The following is a 14513-nucleotide window of genomic DNA, read 5'->3' as shown; positions in this document are numbered from 1 at the left end:
ATGTTTTCTGTTTTTGACAGACGTGGCTAGTGGAGCAGTGATGCGGGTGTTTCAGATTTAACGTTTCAACTCAAAGGAAAAGTTCATGAAACTAGGGACTCTCAAATAATGTTTATCGACAACAATGTCAAAGTTGTCACGAATACTAAAGCACATTCTGCTTGCTGGTAGTTACCGTCGCGAATGTTTACAGTTCGAAAAATTAAAATCGGGAGTGAAAATTTTATCGCAGAATATCACGTTTTTCTACGATTTTCCGGTATAAAAAGTGATGTAGGTGAAATTTTGAAGTGTTGCGAAAACGGTGAAAACCTTTATAGAGGTGGGGCTTGGCTGAATCAGTGTTTATAATGCTGTGAAAATATGTTCCCCAAAGGTGAGGGTAAATAATAAGTGAGATAGAAGAAGAAACAAAAAGTGCATTGAGAAGCGAATTTTGCACGAGAATGTGTTTTAAAATGATTTCTGGCAATGAATTGGCTTCGGATGAATAGAAGAATGTTTGGCGAGCACCAGGTAGTAATTCTATATAACATCAAAAAAGGTAAGGGTAGTAAAAATTGATTATCATTCCTGCGTTCTCATATACGAATCATAAGCAAGGGATAAAAGTAAGAAGAAGAAGAATGTGGGTGCAGGTAAGCCGCTTCCACATATAGTGTCCTTAAATTTTGAAAAATGTATCGATTTTTTGATTTTATGCGAAAGAGCACCTTTTTCTGAGCCACTATGATTTTTTGCAGATTTTTAGAACGTTATTTTGGTACCTAAAATCAATTTCAAAGAGATTTTTCAAAATCACCTTTTGACAGCTGGGTAACTGTTTGACAGCTCCACCCAGTACGAAATGCGACGAGGGGTGATTCGACAAATCGCTCCCATACAAACTTCAAATTGATTTTTAAACAGGTTCCCGGGCACCAAAATTTATAAAAAATTGGATTTCGGCTCAGTTTGGCATGGAGATTCAGAATATGGAATTATCTCAACGACGCTAAAGAAGCCAATTGGAGAATTAAAATTAATTTTCACTTAAACTTGACAGTTCAATAATTATTTCCTTAGGAGAACTATCAAGTTTAAGTGTCGAACTGTCACATTTAAGTAAAAACTAATTTTAATTCGCCAATTGGAACAGACCCTTAGAGGTACGCCAATGACAGTCTAATAGAGGTGGGGAAGAAGATACTTCGTGTGCGTGAGATCCGTGTCTGGTGCAAAACATGTCACTACTACAAGCAAACTGAGCTCCCATAAGAACGCGTGTCAAATAGTGACGTCACTATTTGTGTTTAGGAGACGAACCAGCCAAGGGCTGAAAGTCTCTCAAATAAAGATAAATCAATCAATCAATCAATATTTGTGTTTACATTTTTCTTTGCTTACTAATACATTAGGCCTGTCCAGCTTTTCAAAAATGTTCTCTGATTCTCAAGTCCACCCCCATATTTTGATTGGCATCCTAAAAGAAGTAACTGGTCAAAATTTCAGCCAAATCCATTGAAATTAAGAGGTGCATCAAATAAATTTTGTGTTTTTCGACTATTTTTGAACTTCAAAAAATCATAACTACACTAAAACATGTCAAAACTTAATTCTTTCGGCAGAAATTGAAAGCTGTATTTGTTTGCTACAACTTCTCCGAACAACGTGTGCCAATAAAATTAAAGGAAACATGTGTAATTATAACATTTGTGATCAGAAAAACCTTAAAAAGTTGATTTTTTGATAGATTTTGTTCTGGAACACCCTAATATACGTAATAAGTTTGACGTTTGACATTTTAAAACGGCATCATATTCTCTCATGTTTTTTGGTTATTTGCTTCTATGACACCAATGCTATAGGAGTTGAGCAAAAAGTATTAAAATTCGGGAAAGTCAAATGTGGCCTAAAAACTAGCTTTTTGGAGGCAATCACGTTGTGGCGCGAAATTGTACTGAACGTAGTAGCTTTGCTTCCTTGTAGTTTGCCTTGGCTACCCCCTACCACGGGTGATAACAAACAAGCGTGATGACAGGTGTTGGCTATCATATCAGTGCTGACGCGATGCCACTTTTTGCGCGCCAAAGCGTGATTGCACCCGAAAAGCTAGTTTTTAGAGGTTTTTAGGCCACATTTGGCTTTCGCGAATTTTAGTAATTTTTGCTCAACTCCTACAGCATTGGTGTCAAAGAAGCAAATAACCACAAAACATTGGAGAATATGATTACGTTTTGAAACATCCAACTTATTACGTATATTAGGGTGTTCCAGAACAAAATCTATCAAAAAATCAACTTTTTAAGGTTTCTCTGATTACAAATATGATAATTACATATGTTTCCTTCAATTTTATTGACACACGTTCGTCGGAGAAGTTGTAGCAAACGAGTACAGTTTTCAATTTCTGCCGAAAGAATTAAGTTTTGACATGTTTTAGTGTAGTTATGATTTTTTGAAGTTCAAAAATAGTCGAAAAACACAAAATTGATTTGATGCACCTCTTAATTTCAATGGATTTGGCTGAAATTTTGACCAGTTACTTCTTTTAGGATGCCAATCAAAATATGGGGGTGGACTTGAGAATCAGAGAACGTTTTTGAAAAGCTGGACAGGCCTACTAATACACTGAGTGTCGCGGACTGACTCAATATGCTCTATCAGCGGGAGCCAAACATTGGGAGCCAAACATTGAAGATAGAGGTTATGTTAAGGCTAAAATGAGAATCGCATATTATCCAAAACTGAAAAAGCACTTTTCTCCAGAATGACGAGAACGCGAACCAAACCAGCGTGTCCGATTGTCATAATTGGCTAAATAAACAATCGGACATTCTTATTATCTTCGATTTGTGGATCATTTTGGGAAAAAGTGCTTTTTTAGTTCTAGAACATTTGCCTTTCTCAATTGAGCCTTAAACCTTGTTGTACCTGTGTGCTTGATTGAAGAGTATTGTTATCTAGGTGCTGCGGATATAATCAAAACTGTTGTCACGATATCTCCATTTGCCGCTATCAATCCGTCGGAAAGCTAGGAGAAGAATAAACATTGTTTTGAGCCCATTTTAGCTAATTTTGTAACAACTATCCTTCCAAATTTCCATCGCGAATGGAAAATAATAAACTTTGAACACGACAACAAAATTGGAATAATGGTGGATTGATCATGTTTACCATTTCCGAACAGCGTCGCGACGGCATGTTTGACAACTGCGCTCAGAGAGGTGTTTGCAAGAAAATTGAAAGCTCGTGCGTGTTTACAAGCTGTGTGACGGGAGTGTGTTGGTGTGTGTTGGCTAGCTTGAGAAATAAAACCGTTTCTATCCGCAGCACCTAGCTAATACATAGCCATACTCTCATTGCACAATGGGTCCAGAGCCGTATTTACGAAGACAAAAATGTTTGTGCCTAAACCATAAGTTTTGGATACATGATGTCTTTGGAAAAGTTTCATCTTATTTTTCGTCCTATTTTCTTATTATTGTGAAATTAGGGTGGTCCCTCTAGTTTAGCTGATCTAAACATCTGCTTCTTAATAGTTTTATGTATGGTTACAAAATGTTCCACAAAGTTGTAAAAGAACTTATTTGGAGCAAGTTTGCCGAAGAAACCATTATTCTATCTCTTATGGTTCCTAACTTATAATTTTTTAAAGGATTCTTGTTAGGGTGATCCATGAAATTCAGTTTTCTTCAAATAACTTTTAATTCGTTCGTTTCTCGTGAATACTTTGTTCCGAGCACTTTTAGTTCTATCAACTACGCATATTTTTTCCAAAGAGCTCAATGTTCTAACTCTCATGGTTAAAAAGATATTGGAATTTTTCTTCGAAAAATCACATTTATGCAAAAAGTCATATTTCAAAAAGGAGCAAATGGATTTTTAATCTCTCGATTGCTTTGGAAAGATCGTACTCTGTTCTATTTATGGTGAAAAAACTGCAGGTACCTTTTTTGTTTGAAGCTTTTTATTGAATTTTGAAAGTTTGATTTTTTTCATGGAAAAGCAGTTGTAACTTTGAAAATCGATGAGATACAAACTTGGCCTCTTCGACAAAATTGTGAGTTTTTGGCTGCTCTAAAAGTGCCCAGAACAAAGTATTGTGAAAAAATCAACACGTAAAATTATATTGAATAAAAACAGATTTTCATATAAAAAACGACACACTCCAAGCAAATTCAACTCGTCTTTGTTAGATATATCAAAGTAGCTTGGTAAATGGTCATCCATTTCATTCTAGAACTAATGTTTTTTTATACTGTCATCACCATTAAGGCACACTGTTGATAAATATTGTAAATCATGCAACTTTGTTAGGCTTTTACCAACTAGAAACTAGAATTTCGCCCGTGACTCCAGTTGCATCAGTTTTCAATGACCCCAATCCCCCAGTACATCATTTTTGAATGATGTTCGGCTGTTTATCATAGTTACCTAGATAGTTACCTTCGTCCGTTCAAAACACAAAAAGTTACATTTCGAAGAATTAAATAATGTTTTGAAATAATTTAAAATATTTTTATCCCTTTTTCTGGAAAGAATCTCTCAGATTTGGCCTGGTCGACTTACCGCAGATAAGGGGAATTTGATCAGTGAGCGCAATAAAAACCCATTGAGGTAATTTCCGGTGGATTTAAACAGAATTAATTGAAATTTAACTGTGCCTTTTTGAATCAGGACATGTCCTGCGGGAAAATGCTCTTACTACTCCGCCAAGGTTCTAGTTTCCAAGTACAACCCGGCGCTGTCGGTTAGCCCGTTACAATGGCATGTCTACAATATGCGCTGTACTACATTCCTTATGGTGATATGAGGCTGAATAGGACCAGAGGTACCAATCACTTCGAACGGGTATATCTGATAAGATTTACAAGAGATATATCAGACAATGATGATATCTCTAAGCAGTACAAGATTTAATTACCAATATCATTAAAAAAAACTAACTATTTTTGGAATTTATTCCTGTTGTTTATAATACAATTTTGGATTACAATGTGTGCTTTTTGCATTATGAGTCGTTTCTTAAAAATACAAGCAATATTCCAAGCTACAGTCTGTCTCCCATCTGTAGTCTACAAAATGCCAACTTCGGTGATTTTTGGCCGGATAAATTCATCGTGGACACTGGCAGCCAACGTTGAGGATTATCCTCAGAAGGACTCTCTTTGGTGGTGGACCGCTTAGAGCTTTTTCGTTTTCACTACAATGTCATCACATCCTTCTTGGCACTTGTCCCATTTCGTGCTTTGCGGGAATCTTAATCGATGCTCTTCGTCCTTACGTCTGCGTCTGTCACCGATAATAGCTTTCTAAACAAGGTTAGTGCGTCTGTGATTATGGTGGCGTGAATTAAATTCAGAGTTGAATAGAGCCTTTTTGTAGTTGATGCATTTCTTTTTCAGTAAATAAACAAATTTTAATAATCTTGTTAACTTGGTTACGAGCTACGAGGTTCAATTTTTGTTTTGTTTGCTTTGATCAAGCCTTTGATTGAGTGGCGAAAAAAGCGCCGCTTCAAGCGAAATAAGAAGCGGGCGAATGTTCTGGGGAAAACTGGGGGAGCGAATGGCGTCATAAAATTGTTGTGATTTATTCCCCACATTTATATCTTGATATTAAATCCATGCTTTTACCTTAATATCAACATATACTAGTGATTGACATTTTCGCTATCCATACATTGAAGTGATGAAATTAAAATTAAATTGATTTTTTTTTTTATTATAGAGGTTTTAAACCTAGGTTCATTCGCCTCTAAAATCACACTTTAAGTTGAGTTCATTGACAAATTATGGATTATAAACAAATTTAAACATTTTAGACATGGTTACTTCGATCTATCTAACATAGACGAGTTGAATTTGCTTGAAGTGTGTCGTTTTTCATATGAAAACCTGTTTTTACTCAATATAATTTTATGTGTTGATTTTTTCGCAATTCTTTGTTCTGGGCACTTTTAGAGCAGCCAAAAACTCACAATTTTGTCGAAGACGCCAAGTTCGTATCTAATCGATTTTCAAAGTTACAACTGCTTTTCCATGAAAAAAATCGTGCTTTCAAAATTCAATAAAAAGCTTCAAACAAAAAGGTACCTGCAGTTTTTTCACCATAAATAGAACAGAGTACGATCTTTCCAATGCAACCGAGAGATTGAAAACCCGTTTGCTCCTTTTTTATATATGACTTTTTGAATAAATGTGATTTCTCGAAGAAAAATGTCAATATCTTTTTAACCACGAGAGTTAGAACATTGAGCTCTTTGGAAAAAATATGCGTCGTTGATAGTTCTATAAGTGATCGGAACAAAGTATTTACGAGAAACTAACGAATTAAAAGTTATTTGAAGAAAACTGAATTTCATGGATCACCCTAACATGAATCTTCTAAAAAATTATAAGTTAGGAACCATGAGAGATAGAATAATTGTTTTTTCGGCAAACTTGCTCCAAATAAGTTCTTTAACAACTTTGTAGAACATTTTGTATACGTAAAACTATTAAAAAGCAGATGTTTGAATCAGGTAAACTAGAGGGACCACCCTAATTTCACAATAATGAGAGAAAAGGTCGAAAAATTAAAAGAAACTTTCCCAAAGACACCATGTATCTAAAACTTATGGTTTAGGCACAAACATTTTTGTCTTCGTAAATACGGCTCTGGACCCATTGTGCATTGGAGGTACGCCACTAGGTTTCAGTGATGTTTTACATCTTATGGTAACGTATCCCGCCGACATACTCACAAAAATGTTAGTAAAGACCTGAGAATAAAGACGTGGGTCCGGAGATGAACTAACCCCGGTTTAAAAATCTAGTTAGTAATGGCCAGTTTACATACCGCTAGATCTGCCCGACAACATTCAGTCCTAGCACGGCATTAACCCTCTACTTCCCATGGTTGCTCTAGAGCACCATCGATTTTCGACGAACTCCGGACAAACGGAATTAGATGAATATGATGCAATAATTTTTAGAATATGGTTATAACCTCATAAGGTTAACCCAACTACTACCTACTTGTTTCAATAGTTGAACTATTGATAAACAATCAAAAACCTATTGATTTACAACCAAAATTTTTTTCATTGATTTCGAAAAATTTAGCCAATTTGCAATAACTTTTGTTCTACCACTTTTTTCGGAAACGCTTTTTTGGCATAGATGTAGCCGTTCAAAGTCGTGGGAAGGAAAGGGTTAACACAATGTCTAGTCCTGTTCAACGACTTTAGGTGACTTTAAATTGAACTTGCTGAACGTTTGCTGACAAATTGGTAGCACCGGATGCAGCCATTTCGAGCGTTTTCAACCTGCATCGTTGAACATAACTAGTGCAAATACGTTATTAGAAGACATAGTGTTGCCAATGTGTTACTGTCAATGAACAATCACATATATGTCCTGTAAACTTGCCATAAAGATACAAAAAAGACCTGGCAATTCCAAGCCTGAAACAATTTGGTTTATGAAATCTTCTGACATTGGTTACAATCGCAACTCATGTAATAAAAACAGTGACGAAAACGAGTCCCGTCGCCTTAAAAGCTGAATTTCTTTAACAGTAATGTTAAGACGAAACCTTGATGAAGCTTTTCGCTTTGGAACCAAAATTGTAACTAGAACCAGCTGCAAAACTGTAACATTAGCTGGTCGGTACTTAGGTAGCTATAGGTACTTACTGAATCCTCCGGAAGCATGATTATCCATGTTTACAAAGTAGCTTCGCCGATTTCTCCACTCAGCCGTCGCACTAGCACACGATACAAGAACAAACTAATAATTGATTCCGATTCTACTCCGATAAGCTACTCAAACACTGAACAACTAAAGCCTAAACATTACACCACAACGCAACTCAATGACTCGGGAAATAAAAATTAAATCACCCAGAAAGTAAACAATCAGCACATTTCAGCCCGCGATACAACAGACTTGCAACGATAATATCGCACAAAAGAGTTCCACTCCCAACAACCTAACGGATCGACTGTTCCACGAAAAAAGTGCGGTCGTCGCCGTCGGTCGGCGGCGGTGAGCGCGCGCGCGACGCGGATGACGGCGTCACGACGCCGCCGGCTTTTTTGAATGCACCGCATGGCGCACCATGCTTGAGCTCCTGCGAGCCCAGCCGTCGCTGACCAAGGAGAATACATTTTACTAAGGTGGCGCAGATAAACATTGCAAACCACTGGTTGTCTCTTCCACTCTTCTGGTGTTCTTATGCAACTAAAATAGTGACGTCACTATTTCAGTTCCATAGAGCTTGCTGACGTTTATCCACCTCTCTCTTTCAAGCATGCAGGCGGGATAGGATTTGTTTTCATCGGGAAACCTTTCCCGATGAAAACAAATCCTATTCCGCCTGCATGTTTGAAAGAGAAAGGTGAATAAACGTCAGCAAGCTCTATAAGAACACCAGAAGAATGGAAGAGACAACCAGTGGTTTGCAATGTTTATCTGCGCCACCTTAGTAAAATGTATTCTCCTTGGTCGCTGACACCAGCCTCCTGTCACGCGGCCATGTTTTTGAGGTCAGCATCAAAATCCAGGAACGATTATTGACTGTGGCTGAATCATATCCGAGATCATACACTGATAAAATTCCAAAGCTAAACTTTATGTAGTTGGCGCCTTTATAGTTTATAAGACTGCTCGAGTGTTATTTTTATGTGTGCGATTATAAACGCCATGTTGAGCTTTTTCCCCTTCATGTTTGTGCAAACATAAAAATTATAATTGTCTGTGTTATAGTAAAAAATTATAGAAGTTCACTTATAAATATAATCTTTGGTCCTATCGCGATTTTGAACCGCTTTGTAACGGTCGTGATAGTTCACCGCTCGATCTCCAACGGAACAACACCGGACTTAGGATATTTGGAGCTCTCGGCGTCTAGGAATAAAAGTAAGTGCGCAGAGATGGTTATTGCAATTGTATTAACTGCGTATTTTACAGCGATTCGGAAGAAATTGGAAATGTGGAGAAATAGGAGCGCTTCCGGCAGCCAACGGGAGACGACAACCCAATCAACCAAAATCATTCCGGTCTACATCGCCAACCAGAATCAACCTTCGACGCCGCCGCTTTCGTCGTTCTTTTGTGCCGCCAGTATTTGCCTACCAAGCAGCGTAATAATGTCCAGCGGTCCAGAAGAAGCCGATGAATCCATGGATGATCCCGAGGAGAATCCCTTAATGACACCGTTCGAAGCTGTTTCCGCCACCTCCAAATAAACTCCCTCTTGGAGATTCAGCAACTGGAACATTCCGTAGTGAACTCTATACGATATCAATGGCAATAAAAGTTAGATTCAAAGATGCGAATTCACGGTTTTATTTAAGAATTGAGAATTTTTTAAGCATAATATTGTATTTTTTACGAATAATCAGACTTTGACGACGAAATTGAACTCGCCCTAATATGGTACTAACCTAACATATATGACACCTTTTCGCCTTCTTTCCTCGATTCAGGCGAAACCAGCTGATTTTGTTATGAAAACATAATCAGCTGGTAGCTGAGAACAATGAGAATGAACGTAAACATCGGTGAACCAGCTGGTTTTGTTGTGTAAACATGACCAGCTGGTGGACCGAGAACAAAAGACCTTAATTGTAAACATTGAGACGGCCGGCGAAAACTAACATTATCGGGCGAGTTGCAAAAACCCTGCGACTGAGATTGACAGCGAAATCGAAATCGAAATCTGAGTACGACGAAATTTATTGCATCAAAGTCTAAGTCGAAAAAAAAATCGCAATACATAATTTCAAATTTATTTGAATACACCTTATAATAACCATTAGAACACGGGTTATGAGCGTTATAAATCTCACACATAAATTTTATTTATCCAGATCAATAAATTTTATTTCTTTTTGATAATGGATTTTATTTGAATCAAAACGTTTATTTTTTATGTTCCCAAACATAATTTTTATTAATGAAGGCTTATTGCAAAAATCTATGTAGTTTCACACATAAAAGATATACGGAAATTATCTTCCGTGTATATAAATAACAATTGGGTTCTTTAGGGGTATCCAGATTATTTCATAATCGGATTCACCGCCCAACAATTAGTCGAAATCCAAAATTTCATAATTTTCGGAGTTCGGGAACTATTTTTAAAATGCATTTAAAGTTTGTCTGGGGAAATTTTTTTGTTCGGGTCGAACTGTCACTTTAGCGATTGAACTGTCATTCTATCCACAAAAATGAAAATTGTTTTGTTAATTTTACCATCAAAATAAAGGTATTGGAATCCAATAAAATCACGTTATACTTAGAAAAATGAGCTCTTTCGATTAGGCTATAGAAAATAGCAACATTTTATTCACTAAACAACCCAATTATAAATTTTATGTAAACTTTATTCCCGTGACGAAGACGAGCTGATACTATTACGACTTAATTTTTAAATAAATAATTGCGAAATTAAAAATCTTGTTTTGCTTAAACTAACGATTTTAAAAGGTGAAACAAAATTTGGTTGTGAAAAAAAAGTTTCGTCGCTTTTGATTTTTGCTCCCGGAATTAAGTTTGTGTACAAACTTTGCGCTGTCATGGGGAACCAAGCCGCCGAGCCGCCGCTATTGTGTTCAACGAGGCGGCTGGAAGTGGGAACCAGAGATGTTGGCTCGTTATTTTCCTGTGGGGCAGTATTGCGGTGACAGGAGGCTGGCTGACACGCTAAAAACACTAAGCACACTAATTGCAAAATTTGATAAATTTTTGCAAAATGTTTACATTGCAACGAGCGAATGCCATTCGCTAATTGCAACGTCACTTTGACACTAATACCCCGGACAGACATGTGATACGAGTGTGATACACGTACAACGGAACTCACTGTCAAGAAAATTCTAACAAGACTGACTTGAACGGAAAGAATTATCAGTGTGGCACTCATTTCAAGCGCAAATTTACAGTGATTCTTGTATCACATGTGTGTCATAAGTATAAAGCTGGGACGGGACGTGACAGCTCATTGGTACAAGCCCTCTTATTCTTTTTGTTACTGTTCATACGGGGGTTGCTCTAGTGTTGCCAACACTTTTCATATGCAAATCAATCCAAATTTTTTGACTAGTTTTATTTAGCATTCTACTTCAAAGAATGAGTTTGAAAACAATCTGATCTTCCTCGTTTGGATCTCACACACAGACCTCCATCCCTTGCCGGCAAACCTTCGGATTCTTCGAAAATTAGTAAAAATGAAGCCCAGAATGATACACATCACTGCGCCCATAATGTATCGTTTTGCACTTCATTTCACCATGTCAAGTTCCGGATAAAAACAGCACAGAAAGTGAGAAAAGCGATTAATGTTGTAAGTTATTAATTATCAATCATACGAGGTTTAAAAAACCCGTGACTACTAGCAACACGGCTAACTAAACAACAGAGTGCCCTCTTGTAAACGAACGTAACGCGGCGCAACGCTGCTTTTGTCAAATCGACCAATCAGAAGTGGTCTTTTTTGACAGGCAAATGATTTCGTATTTGCACTAGCACCTGACGGGTCCCGTCCCAGGTATAAAGTACATCGAAATGCACTGCCAGCATGACTGACAGCATAAATTTGACACTTGTTTGCTTTTTAATTAGCCTGTGCATGCCGGCAGGATCGACATACGAATGACACACTCAGAACAAATAACATATTAAATTTAAAAGTTGTGCACTTATGTCGTTTTCGTTTTTGCGGTAGTGCTACACCGGTGTAGCACTTTTGCACCGAAAGTATTCGTTTTTGATTTTCGTGCTACACCGGTGTAGCACTTTTTCTGCACCGCTCAAGATAGTGCAGCACTCAAAAAATCGAGAGTGTAGCAGGTGCGCACCGTGTCCACCAATCAGCGTTTGCAAAGTTGTCAATATTTTGGTTTTTATTCACGCACACCAACGCAACTGCACCGAAAATGTTCGTTTTTTCAGTGGAAAGTGTAGCACGAAGCGGTGTTCCACCGCCGCAAAAACGAAAACGACATTAGTTTATGACCAGTTGCTTTTGCACTTGAAAACTATGTGCAGCGCTATCAATTTTTTGTCGATTCAATCATGATAGAACTTATGTGCGTAGCTTTTGGTTTTCAATCGTTCAGTATATGGGTTTCATTGGAACGAATAATAAACACTCATTTCCACGTGGGATTGGCTTCAAAATGTAAATAAATGAAAAAAAAAGGAAAAATTTGTCGATCGAGCTAATTTTATTTCACGAACAAAGCACCTCGTACAGCACCATCCACCATTGTGCAGTTACGCCCGTCTGGTATTGTATTTTTTACGAATAATCAGACTTTGACGACGAAATTGAACTCGCCCTAATATGGTACTAACCTAACATATATGACACCTTTTCGCCTTCTTTCCTCGATTCAGGCGAAACCAGCTGATTTTGTTATGAAAACATAATCAGCTGGTAGCTGAGAACAATGAGAATGAACGTAAACATCGGTGAACCAGCTGGTTTTGTTGTGTAAACATGACCAGCTGGTGGACCGAGAACAAAAGACCTTAATTGTAAACATTGAGACGGCCGGCGAAAACTAACATTATCGGGCGAGTTGCAAAAACCCTGCGACTGAGATTGACAGCGAAATCGAAATCGAAATCTGAGTACGACGAAATTTATTGCATCAAAGTCTAAGTCGAAAAAAAAATCGCAATACTAAACGCGAGATTTTTTAGTTTTTCAGTTTCTCCGTGTGTCCGTCATTGACTTGTTGATTTTTACCGTGCACCGGAAGCAAAAATCCGTTATCCTTTCCCGTTATCAATAAAATTAACGGCTGGTGCTGGATGCTCACGACGCTCACTGTTTTTCCAATCGCAACGATCGCAACAAAGCCGAAGCCACCCGCAAAGTGGAATGGGTTTTCCGCAGTTTTGGATCGGGATAAGGAAGCTTGATGTGAAAATAGTGGAAAAAATACTGAATATAGTGATTGCATATATTGTGCGTACTGTGAAACTGGTTAAAGATGCATATCCCGTGTTCACCGGTAAAATGATCAACCTTGTCAAATCCCTCATATCGGTGAGTACTTTGGGTAACTTTGGCTGCGGACGCACAGTGGAGTCAACGAAACAAATTGTTGAAAAAACGAAATTATGATATCATTAAATTTTATTTGTTAATGCTTGTTTACAAATCTGGAGCAACATTTGAAAAGGGCCCAAGAGGTCTTTTGTTAAATGAACACCGTTATCTGAAAGATCGGTGTTCGCTCTATCTGATAACGGTAATTTGTAACTTTTATTACATTCGCAAAACACAAAAAATACTAGGTACTATTTTAATTTTCTCTTAATTTTTGTTTTTCAGTTTGCGCGACAAATCGATCCGCGTTCTCTCCATGTTGCTCTTGTTAATGGTAAGTAACATTATATTTTTACAAAACTAGGGTCACTAGCCGTCACTTTGGACACTGAAGTGCATCAAAATGCACTAACAGCACGAATTTGACATACTTGATTGCTTTCAAATTGCGTTAACTAAAAAGCGTTCCAATGAGTTTGCAATGCGGCCAATGGGTGCGCGTTTTCAATAATCTCTAATTTTTTTAACCAATGCGTGCAGCACAGTTCTCTAAATATGTATGACTATAAAAGGCCTAAAGTACAAAGGGTCAAATATTTGACAAGGAAAGAACTCAAGAAACAACATCTGTTTGACACTAATGAACATTCGATCGAGTCAAACGAGATGTTTGAGCATTGGTTTCTTTTGGAACACAAATTTGACCCTGTGTACTGGGATCTTAAGTTCTGCACAATGGGGCACGTTCGGTGTAGTACTAGATTTGTAGTAATGAACTGAATTTTAGTATGGTGAGAAGGTCAATTCTCCGTTTCTGCAATAAAATGGTGCAAAAAGCGTGGGTATTATGATTCAACAACAACAACACTGTTGCCCAAAGTTTTGCTCAAACAGCATCAAATTAGATAAGGAATCATAATACCCATGCTTTTTGCACCATTACATTGCAGAAACGGAGAATTGATCTTCTCACCATACTAAAATTCAGCTCATTACTACAAATCTAGTACTTCACCGATTTGTCCTATAGGACGCAATCAGTGAAGTACTAGATTGAAAGTAGTGAGCTGAATTTTTGTATGTTGAGATGATCAATAGGACAGATCGGTGAAGTACTATTATAGTATAATAGAATATTATACAACGAAGAGCCAGGTGATCCGGAAACTTCGGCGGCGGTGGATATCACCATCGACCAAATTCGCGGTGCAAGCCCTCCCGTTCCTAACGCTGCCCTGGTAAAGCCGAAAGAGGTGAAATCAATCATCAGCAGGCTGAAAAATCGAAAATCTCCCGGACAGGATGGACTCGGGAACACCTGCCTCAGGCACCTGCCAAGAAAAGGATTGGTCGTTCTGACCAAAGTTTTCAACGCATGCCTGGCCTTAGGGTACTTTCCTACCGGTTGGAAACACGCCAACGGGATAGCCATCCCGAAGGCAAACAAGGACATCACCAATCCAGGTAATTACCGACCGATAAGT

General features: G+C 37.8%; 2 protein-coding genes across 4 annotated transcripts in view; one reads left to right on the top strand and one right to left on the bottom strand.

Moving 5' to 3' along the window:
* Positions 1-7984, bottom strand: part of LOC109403367 (putative helicase MOV-10) — a 30869-nt gene extending 22885 nt beyond the window's left edge. Inside the window, exon 1 of one of the 2 annotated variants that reach the window (XM_029875739.2) lies at positions 7661-7984. In XM_029875739.2, coding sequence (XP_029731599.1) covers positions 7661-7688 — 28 coding nt within the window. In that variant the 5' untranslated portion in view covers positions 7689-7984. The remainder of the gene's footprint in view (positions 1-7660) is intronic. The other variant, XM_029875738.2, reaches the window with a different exon arrangement.
* A 4794-nt stretch (positions 7985-12778) lies between these two features.
* Positions 12779-14513, top strand: part of LOC109403351 (helicase MOV-10) — a 28613-nt gene continuing 26878 nt past the window's right edge. Inside the window, exons 1-2 of one of the 2 annotated variants that reach the window (XM_062856352.1) lie at positions 12779-13026; positions 13315-13363. In XM_062856352.1, coding sequence (XP_062712336.1) covers positions 12859-13026; positions 13315-13363 — 217 coding nt within the window. In that variant the 5' untranslated portion in view covers positions 12779-12858. The remainder of the gene's footprint in view (positions 13027-13314; positions 13364-14513) is intronic. The other variant, XM_062856351.1, reaches the window with a different exon arrangement.

The sequence above is a fragment of the Aedes albopictus genome, chromosome 3, assembly GCF_035046485.1.
Source record: "Aedes albopictus strain Foshan chromosome 3, AalbF5, whole genome shotgun sequence".
Taxonomy (NCBI): domain Eukaryota; kingdom Metazoa; phylum Arthropoda; class Insecta; order Diptera; family Culicidae; genus Aedes; species Aedes albopictus.
Note: the sequence above shows the minus strand (reverse complement) of the source record. Positions and strands in the feature narration are given on the sequence as shown.